Source organism: Rana temporaria, chromosome 2, assembly GCF_905171775.1.
Source record: "Rana temporaria chromosome 2, aRanTem1.1, whole genome shotgun sequence".
Lineage (NCBI taxonomy): Eukaryota > Metazoa > Chordata > Amphibia > Anura > Ranidae > Rana > Rana temporaria.
The window spans coordinates 333,931,170-333,958,381 of NC_053490.1; the positions used below are offsets into that span (position 1 = coordinate 333,931,170).

The window sequence follows — 27,212 nt, forward strand, 5'->3', positions numbered from 1 at the left end:
CAAAAAATATAACAATGGCTTCACTAGAATTTTCTAATTTCTTCTACATACAGTGATGAAAATAAGTATTTGAACACCCTGCTATTTTGCAAGTTCTCTCACTTGGAAATAATGGAGGGGTCTGAAATTGTTATCGTAGGTGCATGTCCACTGTGAGAGACATAATCAAAAAAAAAAATCCAGAAATCACAATGTATGATTTTTTTAACTATTTATTTGTACGATACAGCTGCAAATAAGTATTTGAACACCTGAGAAAATCGTTTCTTGTAGTTTTTCACCAGGTTTGCACACACTGGAGGAGGGATTTTGGCCCACTCCTCCACACAGATCTTCTCTAGATCAGTCAGGTTTCTGGGCTGTCGCTGAGAAACACGGAGTTTGAGCTCCCTCCAAAGATTCTCTATTGGGTTTAGGTCTGGAGACTGGCTAGGCCACGCCAGAACCTTGATATGCTTCTTACAGAGCCACTCCTTGGTTATCCTGGCTGTGTGCTTCGGGTCATTGTCATGTTGGAAGACCCAGCCTCGACCCATCGTCAAAGCTCTAACTGAGGGAAGGAGGTTGTTGCCCAAAATCTCGCAATACATGGCCCCGGTCATCCTCTCCTTAATACAGTGCAGTCGCCCTGTCCCATGTGCAGAAAAACACCCCCAAAGCATGATGCTACCACCCCCATGCTTCACAGTAGGGATGGTGTTCTTGGGATGGTACTCAACATTCTTCTTCCTCCAAACACGGTTAGTGGAATTATGACCAAAAAGTTCTATTTTGGTCTCATCTGACCACATGACTTTCTCCCATGACTCCTCTGGATCATCCAAATGGTCATTGGCAAACTTAAGACGGGCCTTGACATGTGCTGGTTTAAGCAGGGGAACCTTCCCTGCCATGCATGATTTCAAACCATGACGTCTTAGTGTATTACCAACAGTAACCTTGGAAACGGTGGTCCCAGCTCTTTTCAGGTCATTGACCAGCTCCTCCCGTGTAGTCCTGGGCTGATTTCTCACCTTTCTTAGGATCATTGAGACCCCACGAGGTGAGATTTTGCATGGAGCCCCAGTCCGAGAGAGATTGAGATGTTTAGCTTCTTCCATTTTCTAATGATTGCTCCAACAGTGGACCTTTTTTCACCAAGCTGCTTGGCAATTTCCCCGTAGCCCTTTCCAGCCTTGTGGAGGTGTACAATTTTGTCTCTAGTGTCTTTGGACAGCTCTTTGGTCTTGGCCATGTTAGTAGTTGGATTCTTACTGATTGTATGGGGTGGACAGGTGTCTTTATGCAGCTAATGACCTCAAACAGGTGCATCTAATTTAGGATAATAAATGGAGTGGAGGTGGACATTTTAAAGGCAGACTAACAGGTCTTTGAGGGTCAGAATTCTAGCTGATAGACAGGTGTTCAAATACTTATTTGCAGCTGTATCATACAAATAAATAGTTAAAAAATCATAAATTGTGATTTCTGGAATTTTTTTTTTTGATTATGTCTCTGAGGCCCCGTACACACGACAGAGTTTCTCGGCAGAATTCACAGAGAAACTCAGTCAAAACCCGGATTCTGCCGAGAAACTCTGTCGTCTGTACACTTTTGGCTCGATGGAGCCGCCGAGGAGCTCGTCGAGAAAATAAAGAACATGTTCTCTATTTTCTCGTTGTTCTATGGGAGAAGGCGGCCCGCCGAGCTCCTCGGCGGCTTCATCCCAGAACTCGACGAGGAACTCGACGTGCTTGGCACGTCGAGTTCCTCGGCCGTGTGTACGGGGCCTCACAGTGGACATGCACCTACGATGACAATTTCAGACCCCTCCATGATTTCCAAGTGGGAGAACTTGCAAAATAGCAGGGTGTTCAAATACTTATTTTCCTCACTGTATATTATCTGCATAGAGATTCCAGTCTGCATAAAGTTCTATATAGACACTATCCCCTTCTAACCTAAATCTGGCCATATATTATTGTTTTCTTGTACAAAGTCTGTACAACTTTCTTTAGGATTTACCTTAAACTATGTAGTGCCACGACGTGCCAGATTGGATACAAATTGAATCTTTAACCACTTAAGCCCCGAACCATTTTGTTGCTAAAGGACCGGGCCAATTTTTTCCCCACAAATAGAGCTTTCTTTTGGTGGTATTTGATCACCTCTGCCGATTTTATTTTTTGCGCTATAAACAAAAATGGAGCTATAATTTTGAATTTTTTTTTACTTTTTGCTTTAATAAATATCCCCCAAAACAACATAAAAAACATTGTTTTTCCTCAGTTTAGGCCGATACGTATTCTTCTACATGTTTTTGGTTAAAAATAAATAAAAATAAATCGCAATAAGCGTTAATTGATTGGTTTGCGCAAAAGTTATAGCTTCTACAAAATAGGGGATTTTTATTTATTAATATTATTTTTTTTACTAGTAATGGCGGCGATCAGCGATTAATCGTGACTGCGACATTGTGGCAGACACATCAGACACTTGACACCATTGTCATTTTTACAGCGATCAGTGCTATAAAAATGCACTGATGAAAATGACACTGGCAGTGAAGGGGTTAACCTGCAGGGGGCGCTGAAGGGGTTAAGTGTGCCCTAGTGACTGATTCTCATTGTGTGGGGGCGTGGCTTGGCATGTGACATCACTGATCATTGTTCCCTATGACAAGGAACAGACAATCAGTCACACTCTCACTAGGAAAAACAGGGAAAGATTTTTTTTTACACTTACCTCTCCCCGTTCTTTAGCTTTGTGACCCGATCCTGGGATACCGGCGGCGATTGGGTCCGCAGGTGCGGTCATGGAGCTCAGGACCGGGTCGCGAGTGCTGGACGGCTGGGCATCTTAAAGGGGACGTACCTGTACGTGATTGTGCCCAGCCGTGCCGCTCTGCCGAAATATATCGGCGTTAGGCGCAGGGCCGTCTTAATAGCATCATGGGCCCCTGGGCAAAGTAATGCTCTGGGGTCCCTACAATGATGACAGTGCAGGTAAACATACATTAAGTAGGTAGGAGGCAGACTGCCTTCCCTGTGTATCTATCACTCTCAGTGCCATCATGGGGCCCCCAATTTCGGGGCAGCGTGGGCTCAAGGACCAGCTGCTTTGGGGAAAGTGCAGGGGCCCCCCATGCAGCTGGGGCCCCCGGGCAGTGCCTAGGTGTGCCCTCTCATTAAGACAGCCCTGGTTAGGCGGTCCTTAAGCGGTTAATATTGTACTGCAACCAGGGCTGCCGTTAGTGACTTTCAGCTGGGCCCAGTGATTTCTAAGAACATAGATTTATCAGTCCCTTTCTTTGCAGCCTCAGCAGCACAGATTAATGAATAGGAATGATACTCTGAGGCTTCCTGCTCATTCACAAACTGAAGCATAGTAAACAGTTTACTATGCTTCAATGATGAATGGACATAGACATGATTGGTACCAATCACTTACTGTGTTCATTCAGGAAAGGAAGCAGCCAGTAAGTTACATTTTTACCGGTCCCTTCCCCCACTCTCTATCCTGAAACATCTCCCTTTGTGCACGCAGTAGCTGATGGAAGGAGAGGACATGAGAGTAGGGAAGCATAGTGCCGCGGGGGAAGGGGGCAAATGAGGGGGGCCTGGAAGAGCAGATGGGAGGGGCGCATGTGCCAGGACCAATCCACCTGCAGAGCAACCAGAAGGCAAAAAAGGAATAGAAGCTGATTGCACTGCAGGGGGAGGCAGAAGAGAAACAGTGGCTGCAATGAGACAGTACAGCCAGCCTGCCTGCTGAGCAGGTGCCTGGGCCCCCCTTTTAAACTGATGGTGCCCGGGCCCAGTACAGGAGGTCTGGCTGTATTGCCTTATCAGCAGCCCTGACTGCAATGATTTGTCAGATTGGATAACAATTTAACCTTCAACTAGGCAGTACAACAACCTGCCAGATTGGATACAAACTGAACCTTCAACTATGTAGTGTAGTGCAATGACCTGCCTGAATGGATAGAAATTTAAAGTGTTGTTTAGGTTTGAACTCATATTATGGTTTTTAGTAAAATGGTATAATATATGGCCAGTTTACCTGTTGTGCTGTCCACCAATGCTATCAGATTGTCTACAGCCTCTGCCTATACTGTATATCCTATCCAACTGAATTTGCAGCAAAAATCAAGGATGAGCATTGTTGATCTTCAAAGACAAGCCTGTGCTGAGGGCATATGTTCAGTAAATAAACATGCATCTTTTGACAGCTGGGAACATCAAAAGATTCTAGTCTGCAAGTGCAAGGGTGTGTGAGGAAGAGGTTTACATTCTACAAGTGGGTGTGATAAGCATTGAACAAACACCAGAGTAAGACCTTAATGTGTAGAAGCTTTAGAGGGTAATGGTGTTGGATCTCCAAATTGTCATTGTCTGTCTTTGGTCAGCTTTACTTTAAGCCCTCGTCAACATTGAATGTGGCTTTGAAATCGTGCGACTTCATCTGAAAATTGCATGATTTCAAAGCCACACGTCAGTGCGAGTTCGGGTGCGACTCGGAAGACATCTGTGCAGCTTTATGCAAAAAGTAGTGCAGGAACTATTTTTTCAAATCAATGTGGCACCGCAAAAGTCGGTATCGCACCAATTTGAACAGTGTGATTGCCGGTAATAGGGCAATAGGGCGGTAATAGACTTGTCATGCAATTTGACCTGTCAGTGGTGCTTACAATGGTCAGCTTTTATTCATTTTTGTAAAACCTTTATTCCAAAAAAAAATGTTTTCTAACTGTCAAATGTGACACTGGAAGGGGGGGATGGGAATCCGCTATGTCTCCTAGTGGGAGATCGCCGGGCTCCAGGTCAGCAGGACGGGGGGGGGGTTCCTGTGTAAGTTCACCTCACAGATTTTTCTGAAAAGGTGAACTTACCCTTTAAAGGATGGGTAAGCTGCAATATATACATGTATGGCTTCTCCCTCAGGAGCCGCTGATTTGTTGTTGGGATCGGCATATTAAGTTACCTTAGTGCTGTCTAGGGGTGCAGTTGGAGAACAGAGTATTGAGCGAATGTCCAGGCAAGGAATAGAGGTTTTCCAATGCTTTATTTCCAGGCCAACATCAAATAGGAAGAAAAAGGTTGATGAAGAAAGAGGGAGAACTTTGCAGTATCAGGCCTGGATAAGAACCGAGCAATCCTGCTCTCAGTAGTACCAAATTACAGTTCGTCGCCACTCTAGCCAGAGCGGGTGAAGTGCCCCCGGACAGACTCCTGTCACAAGCCTGGCAGCCGAAGTGTCACTTTAGATTGCTGGGAGGAACAGGCCTCTCTCACAGAACTGGCTCTAGGCCTCTGCCACAGGCCTATTACTTTGGATGTTATACAAGAAAACTCCCACTGGTAGCGCTACACCATAGAAACGGTAATCCACAGTGTTCTGTGTGATTAAAAAGTTACACAAAAAAACACCCGTGCAGCTGTCAACCACTAAGGAGACATGGGCAAAAAGCAAAAGAACAAAAAATACAGCGCACAGGGGTTGAGTGAATGTCACTTTATAGTCTAAAAATTTATAAAAAAAACACATATGCATGAATAATTGAAATAGCCGCAAATAGCACAAAGCAAAATAGAACATTTAAAATCTAGTAAAATAGTCCACAATACATAAGCAGAAGTTCATGTGGTGATGGTAGAGTGGAAACACACACGCTTCGGGGAAGATGTTGAGAATGTGATCCAAATGGTGTGCATACGCTAGTATGCAGAGGTGATACAATACCTCAACAACAGCAGCCGCTTGTACGCCTCTATGCAGGGAGATGGGATCCGTCAGTGGAGAGATGACAACCACGCTGGGAGCAGATGTTGGCGCTGTTTACATGCAGGGAGGATACTGCCGTTAGACCACGCTGGCTCAGGGGCTGATGGAAAAGAAGTGCCTCCTCGCATCAAGGATCTCAAGCGGCGGGGGAAGTCCTGGAGGAGAACCGCCAAGCCGGTTCAGTGATGCGGCCGCGTCACACGGAAGCGAGGAGGGGGAGACGGAAGCCTTGTTGAGTCACACAGGGAGAGAGGAGGAGGTGTCAGGACACCGTCCCTCAAACATCAGGTGACTCCAGGAGCCAATCGGTGGGAGCGAAAAACGAGCAGTAGAAGTACTGGCGCTAGCGTCACTAGATGGATTCCCCGGGTGTCAGCACAACACATCAACTACAGTGTACTACTGCAAACATATGGGGGCATCAAAGGTGATTGTGGTGAGCCGTGATACACATACTTGTGCAACAAAAACTCTCCACCAGTGCCCTCAGGTTGACTTTTAGAAGAGGACCCCTACAACTCCACAATCTCCCAAGGTTTGTAAAGCGGACTATCACACAACCAGCTAACAAAGCCCAATGTATTGCACATTACTCACTGTATTTGCTTATACAGAGAAAAAACACAAGATTGCATACTTACACCATCTAAGACTGATATGGCACAGCTGTTAAAAAAAATGAAAAAATAAATTACATTAATTAATGCAATACAGTCATTACCTGCAACTATACAGTACCTGGAATCTGAGTTCACTATTAATGCCAGATTGGACAAATACTTTTCTCTTTTATACATTAGCCACAGTCAGTGTTAACCAGCTGTTACACTCCTAGAATGCTACACAAGATATATGATTTTTGCAGATCCCAACGATCTTCAGACCCCTTTCACACTGGGGCGCTTTGCAGGTGATATAGCGCTAAAAATAGTGCCTACAAACACCCTGAAACAGCGGCTCCATTCACTCCAGTGAGTGCCGCTGAATTAAAAATAGCGGCGTTTTACCACCGACGCCTGTGACGGCTCAGTGTGAAAGGGCTCTTATAGCAACTTATGTTCATTATGTAAAAAACAAACAAAAAACCAAAGGTTGTGCCCAGGAAGCTACATTCTCAGCTGCCCAGTTAGAAGCATATTATGTACTAGACGAGCCTCATTAATGCAATGAGATGATAACCAGCTGAAACTTGCCTTCTCACAAATTATGCACCAATGAATTCACAGGCTGATTATGGTAACCTGAGGCTGGGTTCACACTATACTACACGACAGTAGTACAACTTCCATCGTGCTTTGCTCTGCGACATCAGTCCTACAATGATCCTACATCCATCCCACTTTCATGAACAGGATACTACTTTGATGCGACTTTGTGATAGTCTGACTTGTTCTTTGACCAATGAAAAAAATCCCAGAGTGAGATAAATTCCTTTTACTGCTGCTGTAATCACAAGTCAGATGTCAAAAGTCGGATGGTAAGGAAAAGGGTCCTACTTTGATCCTACTTCAATGATATTCGACGGGTTGAAGTAGGATCAGAGTCGGACCAAAGTAGTACAGGGAGCATTTTCAAAGTCAAACCAGTTAAGACGGCTCTCATAGGGAAACATTGATTTTCACACGTCAAGCGACATGAGCTCCCAATGTCAGAGCGTTTGTCGGACCAGTGTGAACCCGGCCTGAAGGAACATTAAAAATCTTGCTGGGTAACAGAAGGGCTGTTTTCTGTAGATTTTTGTCTTCAGATTTACCAAAACCATGTAGTACAAGGGCCTGCCTGATTGTATACAAATTGAAAATCTTAAGGTTTGACCCTCATATTATATGGTTTTGGTAAAAATCTGCAGAAAATCGAATAGTGTGGGGGTCTTATGCCGCGTACACACGATCATTTTTCAGCATGAAAGAAAAGGTCGTTTTTCAGCATGTCTAAAAAACAACGTTTTCCCAACTTCATCATTAAAGCGGGGGTTCCGTGGTCCGGACGTTTTTTTTTTTTTTTTTGCTTAATTAAACTCTTGTACTGTATTAAAGATAGTACTTACATATTAATTGTCGCTACTGCCCCGCAATCTCCCTCGCCATGAAATGTTAGTTTATAAAATGTTCTTCTGGTTGGTTCCATTTTTCTTGTGGGCAGCGTGAAGCCCACAAGCAAATGCTTCCAGGAAGCGGTGAATGTGGATCACGTGACAAATAAAATCACGCGATATTTTCTCTTTATGCCTTCGGAATCTTCTCCTGGGAAGCGTGACGCTGTGCTCCCAGGAGACACTGGGGCGCAGGGAGATGAAGTGACACGCCCCCCTCCCGCGGGAGGAGAACCAGGAAGTGGCAGCGACAGACTCCAGATCTAAGGTACTGGAATGATATTTCAAAGTATGGATAGCGATCAGTTTAAATACACACTCAGATAGTCCGATTAAGAAATACTTAAGATTTAGGGTGAACCTCCGCTTTAAAACAATGTTGCCTACACACCATCGTTTTTAAAAAATGATCTAGCAAAGCACGGTGACGTACAACACGTACAACGGCACTTTAAAGGGGAAGTGCCATTCACCTTTGGGCTACTTTAGCTGATTCTGTGTTAGTAAAAGACGATTTGCGCTTTTTTGTCTGTTACAGCGTGATGAATGTGCTTACTCTATTATGAACGGTAGTTTTACCAGAACGAGCGATCTGGTCTCATAACTTGCTTCTGAGCATGCGCATTTTTTTCCGTTGTTTTAGCCCACACACGATCATTTTTTACAACCCGAAAAACGACATCATTTAAAATGACGTTAAAAAATGCAGCAAGTTCGAAAAAAAAAATTGTCGTTTTTCAGAACCTGAAAAATGACGTGAAGCCCACACACGATCATTTTAAATGACATTTTTGAAAAACTAAGTTTTTTTTCATGCTGAAAAATGATCGTGTGTACGCGGCATAAGGCTCCCTCCAGTGTTCTAGAGGAAAAAAGATTTAATCTCCAAATACGGAAAAACGAAGAAAATCGGGCGGACCTTTTCGTCCAAAATAATTTTCGGACGATTTTCGTATAGTGTGTACACAACTTTCGACAGTCGACTCCAAATTTTCTTATGCAAATTATCAAAGGGACTCCAAAAATGTTCTCGTATGGGAGCGATTTTCGTTAAATGTGTACTGTTTTAATACAATTTTCATACAAGAAACAAATCAGAAAAGATTTTGCATGATCAGAAACCATAAATAAAAAATTAAAAAAGGCCTTTGTCGTACGAGAATTTTCATACAAATTTTCTTTCAGCGGTTCCAATCTGCTGTGAAACACTGATAAAAAAAAAATAATAATAATAATAATAATAATAATAATAATCGGAAAAACGTTCACCCGATTTTCGTATAGTGTGTACCCCACTTTAGAGAAAATCCTCCTAAAAAAAAAGCATTTAGGAGCTAACAATGGTTCTATGTGACTTTAAGCAACTAAACATTAAAAAATTAAACACTCAACACTATTCTCCAAAAAATGATCACTGTTTACCATCTCCACGGTAATGTAGTCAGTCGGTGTTGGTGCCAATATATGAATATCATTACTGTTTCAGGTTCCAGGATAAGAAAACATTGTCTAAATACAAGAGGCATGAGTATTTTAACTTGAATCTTGATGTGCTTTGTGAATTTCTTTCATATCTGTGCAGCAATCAAGCGTGAAACCTTTCAGTTGTGCAGGAGCTTTCTGTTTTAAGACCGGTCACTGCTGCTCTGTCTCCTTGTGCAGGTTGTCTGGTCTTGTATCCACCTCTATAGTAGGCAGCCTGTAGGGCATGGGTCTTCAAACTACGGCCCTCCAGTTGTTCAGGAACTACAATTGGTCATGCCTGGTCATGTCTGTGAATGTCAGTGTTACAATGTCTCATGGGATGTGTAGTTCTACAACAGCTGGAGGGCCGTAGTTTGAGAATCCCTGCTGTAGGGAATGGGCCTGATGGATCGCTCCCACAGATCAGCTCTCTGCAGGCTATGTACAGCACAGTGATGATGTCACACTACTTGCAAGTGTTTTGGCACCCTTAGTCATATTACAGGCTTCATTCACCAACAAAGTGAAAAGAAGTCACCTCAACCTCTCCAGGAAACACATGTAGGCATGACATACTGAATATTTTAATGTACTGTAGTTAATTAGTTAATTACTAAATTTTGATCAGTACTTACTCTGTTTGTTGGCTAGAATCCCTCTTCAAACAAATCACTGGCGTTTCCTGTACTGTTTGAACTCCTGTGAATAAGTAATTAGCAAAATCAAATAATGGAAATTCTGTTTGTTAACATGCCTCTATTACCAAGGCTTTGTACACATTACTGTTGCTGCAGTGGAAGTAGATGATCTGGCTGCGCTGTCTGGCAAGGGTGCCTACATTTCAAAACTGGCCACACAGGAATACAAGTCTTTTGGCAGGAAAAATCATTTCACGGTTTAACTGCGTATTTAGTTGCTTGCCTTTAGTTTATTTAATTATGTTTTGGCAAAGGTGTGTCTTTTTTTAAATAGATAATATATTAAAGTGGTTGTAAACCCTTACACACCACTTAGACCTAGGAAGTAAGCCTAAATTAAAGTGACACTAAAGATAATTTTTTTTTTTTTTAAATAACAAACATGTCATACTTACCTCCACTGTGTAGCTCGTTTTGCACAGAGTGGCCCCGATCTTCCTCTTCTGGGGTTCCTCGGCGGCTGTCATGTCTCCCCCTCCGCAAGAGCTTTCCACCTTTATGCGAGCAAGCTTGCATGGTGTAAAGCTTTTGCGGGCATGCTCCCATGATGCAGCGGCGGGCATAGCCGCCGACTGCGTCACTCGGCCCCGCCCCCCGGCGTGCCACATCATCGGATGTGATTGACAGCAGCGCCAGCCAATGGCTGCGCTGCTATTAATCCATCCAACCTAGCCAATCAACAGCCAGGCTGGGAACCGAAGAGGATGACGGGGACAATCGCAGGGGTGTTTTTTAAAGGGGTGAGGTAAGTAAAACGGGGGCTCGGGGAGGGGGGGCAGTGCTGTCGGATGTTTTTTCACCTTAATGCATAGGATGCATTAAGGTGAAAAAACATTTACCTTTACAACCCCTTTAAGGCTTACCTGTAGGTGCAAGAAATATCTCCTAAACCTACACCTGCGCGTATTGCGTGGGAGTGACGTCATTGCGGTTCCGGCCAGTCACAGCGCCGGAGCCCCGATACGAGGCAGACACTCGGGGAAAGATGGCGGCGACGGAGGAGAGGAACGAGCACTGCTGCGGGGGCTCGATCTCAGGTAAGTAATACATAATGAGCTAGTATGCTATGTATACTAGCTCATTATGCCTTTTTCTTGCAGGGGTTTTTTTTTCAGAATTTTTTTTAAGAGCGATTACTTCCTCTTTAAAGCTAAATGGTACACAAGATCCAAAATAAAGAAAGGAAACCTCCCTAAATTGTACAATCAGATTGTTTTAGCTTATTCTGGAGTAAGGCAAATGAAAAAGATTTTCGCACTTTACAACACTTAAATAGACTAAAAAAAACAAAAACATATTTTGTACATCTCTGTAATACACTAAGGGCTCTTTTTTACATGGGTGGACTCCACCTGATCAGTGGGGGACCAGTCCGCTGATCCCTGTGGAGCAGGTGGATGATCGGTCTGTGTCAGTTACGCTTATGCAGACACAGAGCGCTTTCCTCTATGGGCAGGCGGACAGTCAGTCTGTTTGTCATCTAATCTGCCAGATGAATGGGGAAATGATCCCCTGTGTTTTAACGGACAGAATCAGATGTCCGTTTACATCTGCTGCTCAAAGGGTGAAGGACGATCCGATCGGGTTCATCTAAAAAAAAAAAAACTGACAGGTGGATGTGTTCAGTCCGCATGTGTATAAGAGCGCTTCTATTTTATTCCTTTAAAAGCAGTTTGAGTAGAGAAAATCCCTGGTAATCTGAAAGAAATCCTAACTTTCTGAAAGTGTGTTCCTAACTTTCTGTTTGAGATGACAATAAACACCCCCCCCCCCACCACACTTATCTCCAGAACATAAGGAAGGGTGTTCTGTAGTCCAGCATGGTAGAACCCAGGGCCACACAGGACTGAAAAGATTTCATGCAACAAAGGCAAAGTCGTCAGCTTAAGAGCGAAATAAGGATTTCTGGAAAGTTGAATGATATTTTACTGTACTTGTGACACGGGTTGTCAGAATTCAGTAGCCACAGTGGGAGATTCGTCCATCCGCACTGTTCAGCCGTGATGGAAGAATCTGCTAGGTTTTGTTTGTTTAGGCAGGCTAAGGCCTCTTTCAGACGGATGGCAGTTTTGCCGCAATTAAAAGCATGTACATTTTCAGTGAAATTCAAGGCTCTGGGCACTGCGATTAGCTGCATTTGTACATTGCGATTACATGTGGTCACATGCGGCCGCGTTTAGCTGCGGTAATCATTTCCATAGCAACCCTTTTTATTTTTTTTGATTATGATGTGCTTCCTGTTTTTTTCTCGCGCTGCTATCCGCAGTTGACACAAAAGACTGCGATTACCTGCGGTTAAGTGCATATAGCTGCGCTGAATCGCACCTGGACGCATTCAATTCTATTTTTTCTATTCGCACCAAACCGCATGCAACAAAATCGCAGCTAGATACGCCGACGTAACTCGGAATCTGCACCGTCGTAAGTTTAAGTGTATTCTCAAACTGAGATACACTTAAACCTAGCTAAGATACGACAGCCTGCGCTGTCGTATCTTAGGGTGCAATATTTAGTCTGGCCGCTAGGTGGCGCTTCCGTTGAGTTCGGCGTAGAATATGTAAATGCCTAGATACGCCGTTTCACAAACGTACGTGCGCCCGTCGCAGTAAAGATACGCCGTTTACGTAAGGCGTTTTCCGGTGTAAAGTTATTCCATCAAATAGCTGGCTCAGTCAATGTTAAGTATGGCCGTCGTTCCCGCGTCGAAATTTGAAAATTTTACGTTGTTTGCGTAAGTCGTCCGTGAATAGGGCTGGACGTAATTTACGTTCACGTCGAAACCAATACGTCCTTGCAACGTACTTTGGAGCAATGCACACTGGGATATGTACACGGACGGCGCATGCGCCGTTCGTAAAAAACGTCAATCACGTCGGGTCACCCCCCATTAACATAAAACATGCCCCCTTATCCTCATTTGAATTAGGTGCGCTTACGCCGGTCCCATTTACGCTACGCCGCCGTAAGTTAGGAGGCAAGTACTTTGTGAATACAGTACTTGCCTCTCTGACTTAAGGCGACGTAGCGTAAATATGATACGCTACGCCGCCTTAAAGATGTGGCGCCCTACTTGAATCTGGCTATATGGGTGTATAGCTAGGTTTAGTTTTGTGAGTTGACCACAGAATGCAGATATCACTGGTGGCATAGACACTGGGGAATGAAGTAGCTGCAGTACAAATCTTTCCGTAGCACAGTACTGTGGATACCAGCTACTGAGCTCTTTGTGGCATCTCACATGTCGGTGAGATATGGTAACAATCTATAATGTTACCATGTCAGTGTGCAATATGGGCCCCAAAGAAATTACTGGTACTGTAGTAAAATGCATTCTTCTGTGTTTCTAGACAGTTTGCCAATTGCCTTCAGACAGGTACATTTAAAAAGCATAAGGCCCCTTTCACACTTATATGACTTGTCATGCGATTTTTGCAGTCCAAAATCGTGGGACAAGTCGTTCTCCATGATTTTCAATGAATACCATTCATATTGGCACGACTTTAAAGTCATGCCGACTTCTAAGTAGTTCATGCATGGATCAAAGTCAGATCTCCCGTATTAACGGATCCGACTTTGGCATGCGACTTGTGCATCAAGGGGAACTCCACACAAACTTTTTATTTTTAAAACGGCATGGGTTCCCCCTTCAAGAGCATACCAGGCCCTTTCCACTTATAAGGAGGAAAGTAGGCGCAGTATTAGGAAGAGGTATCCTAACTGCAGCTGGATAACTGCAAGGATATTGGGGACTTTAGGGCAACCAAGTATTTGAATGCCTCTTCCAAGGGAAGTTCTCCTCTGGCATTCTGTGGTCTGTAAGCGCACGTTATACCGCGATTGAAAAAGTGCCTTGTTCGCAAACATTACCTTTTCCGCCTGGAGAGATGCATGGCCTGCAACATATGTGATGCCATTTGTGTAACTACTTAAGTCCCATTGTAGGTACTTGTACATGTAGTAGATTATATGAATATCATTGTAACAACCTTACCCCTCTCAATATTCGTTGCATCATTCTTTTTCATTCTATGGTATAAAGGTTCAGAGGGATCAATATTACTCAGAGTTCCAAGTTTCACATTTGTATAGTTAGACGGATACGTCTTAGATCGGTTATGACGACAGGAGTTCTGCAAGATAAAATACAAAAAGAAGTACAGTGATACATTCTTTTTATCAATCTTAAAATGTATATATAATAATAATCACATTTCCTATCACTTGACCTATGTGGTCTATACCACCGTTTCTCAGCCTTTTTTTTCAGTCACAGCACCCTTTAACCACTTGCCCTCCAGAAGATTTACCCCCCTTCACTGCCAGACCATTTTTTGCGATACTGCATTGCGCTACTTTAACTGACAATTGCGTGATCGTGCAGCGCTGTACCCAAGTAAAATAGATGTCCTTTTTTCCCCACAAATAGAGATTTCTTTTGGTGGTATTTGATTACCTTTGCGGTTTTTATTTTTTGCACTATAAAACAAAATAACTACTTATTTATCAGTTTAGGCCAATATGTATTCCGCTAAAAAAAAAAAAAAAAAAAGAAGAAAAAACGCAATAAGCGTGTATTGATTGGTTTGCACAAAAGTTATTGGCCCAGATTCTCAAAGGAGATACGACGTATCTCCAGATACGCCGTCGTATCTCTGAGTCTGAGCGGTCGTATCTATGCGCCTGATTCTTAGAATCAGTTACGCATTGATTTGTATTAGATCTGACCGGCGTAAATCTCTTACACCATCGGATCTTATCTGCATATTTACGCTGGCCGCTAGGGGCGTGTACGCTGATTTACGCCTAGAAATATGTAAATCAGCTAGATACGCAAATTCATGAACGTATGCCCGGCCGACGCAGTACAGATACGCCGTTTACGTTAGGCTTTTCCCGGCGTAAAGTTACCCCTGCTATATGAGGCGTACCAATGTTAAGTATGGACGTCGTTCCCGCGTCGAATTTTGAAAATTTTAGCGACTTATAACGGGACTGCAATATTGCAGAAGACAGTCAGACATTAACTTACACTTGACACTTTTTGGGGACCAGTGCTAAAAAAAACATGCACTGTCACTGTACTAACATTTGCTGGGAAGAGGCTACCGCTCGGCTTCGGGGCGGGAAGAAAAAGAAAAAAGAAAAAGAAAGAAGAAGAAGAAAGAAGAAGAAGAAAGAAGAAGAAAGAAAAAGAAAGAAGAAGAAAGAAGAAGAAAGAAGAAGAAAATAAAAGCGTCCCCCATCCCTCCATGCTCGTGCACAGTGAAGTCGCGCACGCATATGTAAACAATGTTTGCACCACACATGTGAGGTATCACCGCAAATGTTAGAGTGAGAGCAATAATTCTAGTGCTAAACCTACTCTAACACTAAACAGGTAACCTGTAACAGTATGAAAAACATCACCTATGGAAGTTTAAGTATCGTAGTTTGTTGCCATTGTTCACATTTTACAAAACAATTGGGGTATACATTTTTTTTTTTTTCCCACTAACCACTTCAGCCCTGGAACAGGGCTTAATTGCATTACCTCCTTCCCGACCAGAGCGCTTTTTACATTGCGTTGCTTTAACTGACATGTGATGCTGTACCCAAATGAAATTTGCGTCCTTTTTTTCCCCACAAGCTTTCTTTTGGTGGTATTTGATCACCTCTGCAATTTAAATTGTTTGCGCTATAAACAAAAAAAAGACTGTCAATTTTATTCTGCTATAATAAATATCCCCAAAAAATATACAATAAAACAAATTTCTTCCTCAGTTCAGGCCCATATGTATTCTGCTACATTTTTTTTTTTTTTTTAAAGAAAAATATCACAAGTGTATATTGATTGGTTTGCGCAAAAGTTATAGCGTCTAAAAAATAGGGGATAGATTTTTGCCATTTTAATTATAATTTTTTTTTTTATTAGTAATGGCGGTGATCTGCGATTTTTTTTTGGGGCTTCAACATTACAGCGGACAGATAGGACACTTTTGACACTATTGTGGGACCATTGACATTTACACAGCGATCAGGAGCTAAAAATATCCACCGATTGCTGGATAAATGTCACTGGTAGGGAAAGGGTTAAACACTAGGGGGTGATCAAGGGGTTAAGTGTGTTCCCTCAGCGTGTTCTAACTGTAGGGGGGATGGGCTACCACTGACATGTCAGAGATTGATGTCCGCGATGACAGGAAACAGAAGATTTTCTCATATAACTAGGCAGAACAGGGAAATGCCTTGTTTACAAATGAATAGGCTCAAATCTCACCGCCGAATCACATGTGAATTGAACAGGAATGCGGTGCAGTTTCTGTGCGAAAAACACATGGTTGATAGTGTGAAACTGTGAACCGAGGCTCAGGGAGATTTTTAAGTGCATTATGTATTAACCTGAAATGAAAATGGCCTCTAGAATGTAACTGGGCAATTCCAGTATTAACCACTTGCCGACCGCCGCACGCCTATTTACGTCAACAGAATGGCACAGGCAGGCAGATTGCGGCCGCGGGTCCCTGGAACTCGATGTTCCCGGGAGTCCCACGATTGCGGTTGGCAAGAGCAGAACAGGGGAATGCCTTTGTAAACAAGGCATTCCCCTATTCTGCCTAGTGACAGATGACCGTCGTGTGTAGCCACGTCCCCTAACAGTAAGAATCACTTCCTAGGGAACACTTATTCCATGCAGCGTCATCTAGTGTTTAACCCCTTCACTGCCAGTGTAATTTTTTACAGTAATCAGTGCATTTTTATAGCACTGATCGCTGTAAAAATGACAATGGTCCAAAAATGGTGTCAAAAGTGTCCGATGTGTCCACCATAATGTTGCAGTCACGATAACAAAAAAAAAAAAATCGCTGATCGCCACCATAACTAGTAGAAAAAAAAATATTAATAAAAATAACATAAAAAACAGTCCAATATTTTGTAGAAGCTATAACTTTTGCGCAAACCAATCAATAAACGCTTATTGCGATTTTTTTTTTTACCAAAAATATTTGGAAGAATACGTATCGGCCTAAACTGTGGAAAAAAATATGTTTTTTGATATATTTTTTTTGGTATATTTATTAGAGCAAAAAGTAAAAAATATAGAATTTTTTTTAAAATTGTCACTCTTTTTTTGTTTATAGCGCAAACAATAAAAAACGCAGAGGTGATCAAATACCACCAAAATAAATCTATATTTGTGGGGAAAAAAGGGCGTCAATTTTGTTTGTGAGCCACGTCGCACAATTGTCAGTTAAATCGACGCAGTGCCGAATCGCAAAAAGTGGCCCGATCTTTAACCACCAAAATGGTCTGGGGCTGAAGCAGTTAAATAATACATAACAGTTATGCTATTTCTCATCATATGGGAAACATTTCTTACACAACACATACATGAAATAACAACATTTACCTGACTGCCCGATGATAGAAGCTGTCGGTTTTCCAGAAGCGATCCGCTTGGATTTTGTTTCACTGGTGAATATCGAATATGTCTCTTTAACTTTGGTGGGGACCCAAGTTTTTTCTCTCCCAATTCATCAGTCCAAAGATGTCTCCTCCTGAAGAACTCCTCCTCACGTGGAGAATGCTTCTCTTGTTCCTTGCCCCAAGTTGGACCATCCTTACGGCAAGTGGTGAGATTGTGGCGACTTCTTAGTATCTCATGGAATTCTAGTCGCCTTTCATGCTTGTCTTCAAAGCTTTCATTAAGTTTTTGGCCAACTGGTGACTTCCCACTCTTACTAACCATGACCAGGTCCAAGGTAGAACATCAATGCGCGCTTCTTTATTCAGACAATATAAACTTCAGCCTGTAAAATACACAAGGATAAAGTCACAATAAAGCAATCAAGAAGAGACTTTCTCTCTCTCTCTCCCCCAAAACGACAGTAGTTTCCCTCACGTCCACAATCTGTAGATTAACGTTCTCTCACCATGGCAACTTCGGAAAACATTTCTGCGTTTTGGTTAAAGCTGAACTGTGAGGAAAGTAAAAACCCAGTGGGGGATACAGGCCATTCATTAAACATTTTTCTTTGTTCAACCAGTAGGTTAAAAAAAAAAAAAAAGGACCCAATTCCCCCATCCACACGGAATGTGTGAAATCACTCCCGAGGTGCCATTGTGTTCTGGTGACAAGAAGACTTCCCCACCATTAGAATACACTGATCAGTGCTGCCGATTATAGCCGGCAGCACTGATCAATCAGGAAAAACCAGACAGGCTGGTTGTACAGAATTCAATTGGTAGATTGACTTCTGTACAACCAGCTTGCCCATACAGGGATCAAAATTTGTCTGGTTCCCGCTGAACTGTACGAATTCTGATCCATGTATGGCCACATTTAAATGCCGATTTACTTTTAGGGGAATGGGTGAAGCAGTTTTACTTACTTGATCTTTCACTTTTGCAGGCTCCTCCATGCTGGAAGGCTGGTATGCTCAGCTACCTCCCCTTTATGGCCGTCAGATGCCCCTGACATTACCAAGACCAATGAAATACCTATAGCCCTGCATTGGACGGGATAGTCTACTGTTGGAACATAAGGAAGCATGATCTGCCAGGGAAGCATAGGATCTAGTAAGTAAAATAGCATTTAGGCTTATTTACACTTGCTAAGGCTTCAGACAGGCTTTGTTAAAGCTCTCTGAAAGCTAGTTAAGGCTCCTGTCACTAAACAAAACGGTTTGTTTACAGTCCTGTTTACACTTGCTTTTACTTTGCTTCAAAATTTATACCCAAAGTAGCTTCAATGGTGCTTCAAAGCCTCCATAGAAGTCTATGGCAAAGCTCGCTTGAAGCCCCACCGAAGCACCAAGTAAAAGCAAGGTGTAAACCGGAGTGAAAGCTAAACATTTTATTTAGTAACAGGAGTTTCGACTGGCGTTCGGAGAGCTTTAACAAATCCTGTTGAAGCCTTGTTTTGAAGCAAGTTTTAAGTAGCCCTTACTGTGGTCTTCTAGATGTAAATAACCATTTAACCCTTCCAGCCCTACTGCAAGGGAGGATTTTTACTTTTATTGGGAGTTGGGCTTCAATACAACGTACCTTTAGTTGTCCTTTTCAAAGTACCAAATCTATACTCAGAGCTCAGTAGTAGTATTAGTATGGTGCTTCTGACCAGCTACAACTAGGCTCATCAAACAATAAGGTTATTTAGTCAGTAGGCACTGCTGCTTTAAATCCTGAACATTTTGGCCCGGATTCAGGTAGATTTGCCCCTTATTTGCGGAGGCGCAGGGCAGCGTTTTTGCCCTGCGCCCCCGCAAATTTACTGCGCTACCCGCGATTCACGGAGCAGTAGCTCCGTAAATTGTGTGTGCACTGTGTAAACTTGCCCTGCGTAAGGGCGCCTAATGTAAATGATCCCGTAGGGGGCGGGAATCATTTAAATTAGGCGCGCTCCCGCGCCGAGCGTAGAGCGCATGCTCCGTCGGGAAACTTTCCTGACATGCATTGCGGCAAATGACGTCGCAAGGACGTCATTTGCTTCAAAGTGAACGTGAATGGCGTCCAGCGCCATTCACGAATCACTTACGCAAATTACGTAAAATTCGAACATCGCGACGCGGGAACGACGGGTATACTTTAGCATTGGCTGCCCCTGCTATTAGAAGGGGCAGCCTTACGCTAAACACGCCGTACAGAAACAACGTAAATTGCGTACGCAGGGCTCGCGCAACATTGTGAATACTATACACTGAGCACAATGGGAGCGCCCCCTAGCGGTCATCGCTAGAATGCAGCCTAAGATATGCGTGGCATAAGAGCCTTATGCCACGCAGATTTTAGGCTGCAGTCGGCATTACAATGTTCCTGAATCAGGAGCATTCGTAACGTCCATCCAGTTCAACCATAAAAAAAAAAAAAAACACACACACACAACACCAACAATAATAATATCATACAATCCCGTATAAGCAATTCTATATGCACAGAGGAAGGCGAAAAACCCCAGCATGATCCAATTTGCTACAGCAGGGAAAAAAAATCCTTCCTATTCCCCGAGAGGCAATCGGGGGAATATAACTAGTACCCAGTTATATTCTGTACATTTAGGAAAGTATCCAGGCCTTTCTTAAAGCACTTTACTGAGCTGGCCAGAACCACCTCTGGAGGGAGTCTTTTCCACATTTTCACAGCTCTTACTGTGAAGAAACATTTCTGTATTTGGAGGTGAAATCTCTTTTCCTCTAGACGTAAAGAGTGCCCCCTTGTCTTTTGTATTGATCGTAAAGTGAATAACTCAACGCCAAGTTCACTATATGGACCCCTTATCAGTTTTTGCCCTGGTTCACACTGGGTACGATTTGAGATGCGATTTGACATGTCAAATCGCATCTCAAATCGGCGGCAATTGTCGGCAATGGCACTGTCCTAATCAGTGCGACGCCGCATCTGCGATTTCAAAAAAGTAGTTCCTGTACTACTTTTTGCGATTTCGGGCCGCGATTTACATTAAATTGCGGCCGAAATCGCGGCAAAATCGCTGCCGCGAAATCGCGGTAAAATCGCGCATTTTACAGCGATTTTGAATTTGCAGCAGTGTGAACCTAGGCTTAATGGGATAAATAGTGCCCCCCCCCCTTTTTTTTAATCAATCAGTAGATTAGTACCCCATTGATGGTATAAAATAGGGGGAATGGTGCCCCATCATTGGTGTCAGTTGGTGTAATATTGCCCCAAGGGCCAGATATAGGCAAAAGTTTGGAGACGTCTGCTCAAGATGAACATTTCTATTTTTTTACAATGGTCGGTTTAATGTTCCAAAACAATACAAGAGCTTGTTTGGGGCAGAACAACATGTTTTTGCCCTGGGACTGTGACGTCATAAGGGGGTGGGGTCACTGGGTGACATCACCCGGCGACCACGCCCTATGCCTATATATATCACTGCGCACACGGCATTACAGCGGGAGAGATCGTCGTGTCAACATCTCAAGAAGAGAAGAATTAAGAAGACGACAAAGAAAACTGGGCCCCCGCTAGTAAAAAAGCTGGAAGATAGCAGAGGAGCCCGGCAGAAGGCAGAAAGCACCGGAGAGCGCGGATAAGGCACCTACCCCCATGTTGAGGGCATGCGGCCTGGTACAGTCCGGGGGGGGGCTCGCTCTCTCCCCACCCCTTTCCTGTCCGACCAAGCTATGTGCTCGGATAAGGACCTGGTATGGATTTTGAGGGGACCCCCACACCGTTTTTTTCGGCGAAGGGGGTTCCCCTTAAAGTCCAAAGGGGGAACCCAACGCCAATTTTGTTTTTTAATTTTTTTGGCGGGGTTCCCCTTCATTAGCACGCAAGTCGCACCGCAAGTTGGATCATGATGATCCGACTTGCGGTGCGACTTCTATTCAAATCAATGGGCTCCCATGGGGAACCATTGATTTTGAATAAAGCCAGAGAAACGCGGTTGAAATCTAGCGCCGCTAAACGTGCATTAACGGCAATGAAAAACGTTGATGAAATCGCGTTTTTAAAGCAGCGTTTTCCTGCCAGCAATCCGGCGTTCAAAACGGCAGTTTTTGAGCTCCAGTGTGAATGGAGCCTAAAGTGATCAATTTTTTTTTTTAAAGTGTCAAAGTAAAAAGTTTAAAGTAAAATTAACAATAATTGTATTATTTTTTTTTTTAAGCGCCCCTGTCCCCGGTAGCTCACACGCAGAAGCGAACGCATGCGTAAGTCCCGCCCACATATGAAAATGGTGTTCAGACCACACATGTGAGGTATCGCTGCAAATGTTAGAGCGAGAGCAATAATTCTAGCCCTAGATCTCCTCTGTAACTCAAAACATGTAACCAGTAAAAAAAATTTAAGCGTCGCCCATGAGGATTTTTAAGTACCGAAGTTTGGCGCCATTTCACGAGCGTGTGCAATTTTGAAGGGTGGCATGTTAGGTATATATTTACTCGGCATAACATCATCTTTCACATTATGCGAAAAAACTGGGCTAACTTTAATGTTTTGTTATTTTTTTATAAAAAAAGGATGTTTGAAAGATTATTGCCCAAATACCGTGTGAGATAAAAAGTTGCAATGACCGCCATTTTAGTGTCTGCTAAAAAAAAAAACATACATCGCGTTTGGGGGTTCTGGGTAATTTCCTGGAAAAACAATTATGATTTTTGTATGCAGGAGAGAAGTGCCAGAATAGGCTTGGTACGGAAGTGGTTAAAAGGAGTGTGTTTTAAAAGTCTATAGAGCAAAAAACAAAACAAAAAAAACCCTCTAAATTACCTGACTACATTCACACCAAGTGTGAATTTGGGCTGTTAAAGTGACAGCCAGCACACCAAATAAGACTTAATTTGCGCTTCTGGGGGAGTGCTGTGCTGAACGTTTGACATATTTTAGGTGCAATTTTACACGTGTTTTTATTCATCCCTATAGAAGGTGCGTTGTGCAGCAAGTAGGCTTTTTTTTTTAGGTTTACACCCACTTTTAATCCTAAAGTGAACAACGTGTTGAAAATATACGCCAATGCACAAAAGAAAAAAGGTTGGCACATGACAACACACCTGCCAACTGCTACAAAGAAACGTACAGAGATGTATACACATGAATCTACTTGGCTCTCATAGGTCAGGGCACCACAAATTGGTATTTTACCTATACTATATCTGGAACCTTGTGAGGAAGGTCAGCCTTAGGATTTTCTATAGGTCTAGTGGGATCTCCCTGCTACAATTCCTGACGCTCATGTTCACCTGGGAGTTCTGCATGCTCCAGCACCACTGTTGTATTTTCAGAGTATACAGAATAAAAAATCCAGCAAGGAGAGAGGAACTCCCATCATAATGATCACAGCAGGTTTGCAGGCCTAGGAACCCAAGCACAAACACCTTCCCAATTGTCCCATGAGACATATGAAACTGTCACATAGTCATAATGTAAGATCATATATTCACTTCTACATTGTATGTCAATTACTTCTATTAGTGCAAACAACGTGGAAATATGTAAACTTACTTTGTGTGCTTCCTTGATTTCTGTGACACTACATTCACCATGAGGGGGTGGAGTCAGTACAGGAATCACTTCCTGCAGGCAGCAAGGCACCATGGGAAAGTAAACAGTAGAGGAGAAGCTGCAAAGCATCCAGGAAGTTGTGGAAAGAGATGGCCAGCAGACAGACAGAACTCACAACATGAAAGGAGATTTTATCAAGTAGGCTGATTGTAGTGTCAAAAATAACTATTGTTTGTATTGCTATTATAATGCTGATGTTATAAGCGGCCATTCATTTTATGGTTTGTTTTTTCCCCAGGGGAAAGCTGCACTCCCATGCATCGTCAAAACACCTGTGTTTTTTTTGGTAGAGCAATCCATTGAAATATGGGCAGCCATAAATGCAGGATGCAACCACACAGGTAACCCAAGCCTAAAGCTGAATTGCAGGTAGGAATATTTTTGCATAGTTACATTACTCCAGCTTGGACCAATGTAAGTATTACATATTTAACCACTTGCTTACTGGGCACTTAAACCCCACTTCGTTCCCAGGCAAAAATTTCAGCTTCCGGCACTGCGTCGCTTTAACTGACATTTGCGCGGTCGTGCGACGTGGCTCCCAAACAAAATTGACGTCCTTTTTTTCCCCCACAAATAGAGCTTTATTTTGGTGGTATTTGTTTACCTCTGCGTTTTTTTTTTTTTGCGCTATAAACAAAAAAAGAGCGACAATTTAAAAAAAATATATATATTTTTTACTTGTTGCTATAATAAATATCCCAATTTTTTTTTTTAAAAAAATATTTTTTTTTTCTCAGTTAAGGCCGATACGTATTTTTCTACGTATTTTTGTAAAAAAAACGCAATAAGCGACTGGTTTGCGCAAAAGTTATAGCGCCTACAAAATAGGGGACAGAATGATTTTTTTTTTTACTAGTAATGGTGGCGATCTGCGATTTTTTTATTGGGACTTCGATATTGCGACGGACGTATCGGACACTTTTGACACAAATTTGGGACCATTCTTATTTATACAGCGATCAGTGCTATAAAAATGCACTAATTACTGTATAAATGTGACTGGCAGGGAAGGGATTAACACTAGGGGGTGAGGAAGGGGTTAAATTTGTATCCTAGGGGTGTTCTAACTGTGTGGGGGGAGGGGGTGATTGGGGGAGGTGACCAATGCTGTGTCTCTATGTACAAGGGACACAGATCGGTCTCCTCTCCTCTGACAGCACGTGGAGCTCTGTGTTTACACACAGAGCTCCACGTCCCTGCTGTGTTACCGACGATCGCGTGTACCCGGCGGACATCGCGGCCACCAGGTACACGCATCGGCATCCCAGCGATGCGCCGGGACAGTGTTTACCAGCTGCGTGCCCCCCAGAGGCGGGCGCGGGTAATGCTTTTAAATGACGTCCAAAGACGTCCAGTTGGCACCTGAGAGCCGCGCTGTTGACGTCTTTTGTCAATAGCGCGGGTCTCAAGTGGTTAATACCTGGCCCATCCCTGAGGATCTGCTCTGTTTTTACAGGTCTCATGCCTAGTGGTTGCCCTGCTTCATAGTAAACACAGGAGCTGCTCCATTGGCATGGGTGCCATTCTGAGAATGCCTTGCAACTTTCTCAGTGAATGCAAATGGTTCTCTGATTGGATGAAGCGGAGAGCTGGGGACACCACAATCAGAAAATGCATTGTAGTCATTGAGTAGACTACAAAAATGTCTCTGAATGGAGCCAATGCTAAGCAAGCAACCCTCTGTGTTTCCTATGCAACTGGGCAGCCGCATGATACAGGAAGTCCGAGTTACTAACATCCAACTTGCGAACGACTACTACTTATGAACGGGAGGCTGCGTGGCCACTTTGACGGCGGGCACATTCGTCAGAACATCAGAAAACTACGTCACTGCCGTTCTGCGCATGCACGGCCACTTTTCGACGGCGGGCACATTCGATGGAACCTCGGAAAAAGACGTATCTGCCGTTCTGCACATGCTGTTCTGACTTACGAACATTTTCGACTTAAAAACAAACCTACAGTCCCTAACCCATTCGTAACTCAGGGACTCCCTGTACAGGACCCAGAAGACAGTAAGGATCACTGTAGGCGACGCGGTGGCTACCACAGCGATTCTGTGTTTTGCACAGGAATCAAAAGATGTAAATATAAATACTAAATGTAGCGCTACCCCCGAAGGAGATGCTGGTTGAATTTGGGGATCGGCCTATTAAGTTACCCTGGCGTTGTCTAGGGGTGCAATTGTAGAGACAAACAGTGAACGAAGGTCCAGACGGTGAATAAAGGGTTTTTCCAATGCTTTATTTTCCAGGCCAACACGGCCAACATCAATTGGGAAGGACAAAGTTGATGAATAGAGAGAGAGGAAGAACCTTGCAGTATCAGGCCTGGATATTAAATAGAGCAGTCAGCACTGCTCTGCGTAGTACCAATTTGTAACACGTCGCCACTCCAACTGAGTGGGTAAAGTGCCCCGGGACAGACCCTTATTACAGGCCTGGCAGCCGAGATGTCACTTTTCTGAGAGGAACAGGTCTCTCTCACAGATCCGGCTCGGGCCTCTGCCACAGGCCAATTACAATAACTGAGCTAGATAGATAGATGGAGCGAATCCTCCCAGTAGATTTCTGCATTGGTCACCAGATGACAGCAAACATACCTGTCAGTACTCTGGTCACCGGATCCCCAATTGGTTTGTTCAAGCTCTGTTGGACGACCTGCCTCCGGGTCCTCCTCAAACCGACTCCCCAATCGAACGGCACCCAGCCTGGGATCCCTTCAATAGAATCGGGAACCCAGCCAGTCATTGGGGTCCCCTTGTGCCTCCGGATGAGGTCCCAAGTAGTCTGCAATTATGGCCAGGTGGGCCACGCCGGCGGGGTCCATGGATGCGCGCACCCTGAAGGTGGATGCCGCACCTGGAACGGGGACCCCACGAAGATTTTAGAACACATGACACCTGTCACAGATATACTCCTCTCCAGCACGCCCCGCGAGGGAAAAAGCTCCTCTGATTGGCTGCTGGATAAACTTACTCTGCCAGAACCCCTCTGGCGCCAACTGCTGGCCAGGGATGACATTGCATCCCTGGACCACAGACTGACCCAGTGGCCATTTCTGGGATGACAGAAGTCCCAAAATTGAAACAAATAGTGAATGGGAGCAAGGTAACTCTCCCATTCCCCACTAACTTTAGCGTAGTGCCCATACTGAAAGTAAGGGGGCGCTACATTAACATTGACCCAAGCTGGGCCAATATAACTATGCAAAAAATAAATAAAAATACAACATATCGGTTTTACTACCACACGTTTATGTACAGGTTATGTATCACTTGAGCCAAGCTTTTTAAATCACCTTGCAGACTGCAATACACACACAAACACATACATACATACATATATATAATGTGTGTGTGTGTGTCTATCACACACACACTCATTGTGCTTTACCTGGGTTATAGCTGAAGCCATCAGCCATAACCCCCGGTACTTCTTTTTCAGCTGGCGACTGGCTTTCTCATGAAAGTGGTCCAATCGGCTAATTAGCCGCTGGATCGCTATCTGATGCAGCTGGAGGGGTCGTCTCCCACCACTCACCGGTGTTTCTCGGGCTTGCCATTTTTACCGGCGCACCCGAGAAATGATCCAACAGGTCGCACAGCTGGCCAGATAGTCTCTGATCACCTCTATGGTCTTAGGACCAGAGTGATGTCATGATGTTACTTCCGGTCTAGGGCCGGAGTAAACTATTTATTTTATTTTTTTTATAATGACAGTGTAAAAAAATAAAAATATATATTATAAGAAAAATAATAATTTAAAGTGCCCCGTCCCTCTGTGCTCGTGTGAAGAAACTACCGCATATGTACTGTTAGTCATGTACACATATGTAAACGGTGTTCGCAACATACATGTGAGGTATCTCTGCGAACGTAAGAGTGAGAGCAATAATTCTAGTGCTGGACAACCTCTGTAGCTCTAAACGGGTAACCTCTAAACCTTTTTATAATGTGTCACCTATGGACATTAAGTATTGTATTTTGTCACCATTCTACGAGCGTGTGCAATTTTAAAGCGAGACATATTAGGTATCTATTTACTCGGCGTAACATCATCTTTCATATTTTACAAAACAATTGGGGCGTGTGTAATATATATAATATATATATATATATATATATATATATATATATGTGTGTGTTTGTTTGTTTGTTTGTTTGTTTGTTTTTTTACATAATTAAAGTATAT

The 27,212-nt window shown here is 43.4% G+C and overlaps 1 protein-coding gene across 6 annotated transcripts in view; it reads right to left on the reverse strand.

Moving 5' to 3' along the window:
• The window catches only part of TRAF3IP3 (TRAF3 interacting protein 3), a 116,570-nt gene that overhangs the window by 52,660 nt on the left and 36,698 nt on the right, over positions 1 to 27,212 (reverse strand). For 4 of the 6 annotated variants that reach the window (XM_040337514.1, XM_040337512.1, XM_040337511.1 and 1 more), the window contains exons 2-5: positions 17,405 to 17,804; positions 14,009 to 14,147; positions 9,955 to 10,018; positions 6,405 to 6,429 (exon numbers count right to left, since the gene is read on the reverse strand). In XM_040337514.1, the coding sequence (XP_040193448.1) occupies positions 6,405 to 6,429; positions 9,955 to 10,018; positions 14,009 to 14,147; positions 17,405 to 17,743 (567 nt within the window). In that variant the 5' untranslated portion in view covers positions 17,744 to 17,804. Of the gene's footprint in view, positions 1 to 6,404; positions 6,430 to 9,954; positions 10,019 to 14,008; positions 14,148 to 17,404; positions 17,805 to 22,596; positions 22,701 to 22,956; positions 23,091 to 27,212 lie in introns of those variants that run through there. The other 2 variants (XM_040337513.1, XM_040337516.1) reach the window with 2 other exon arrangements.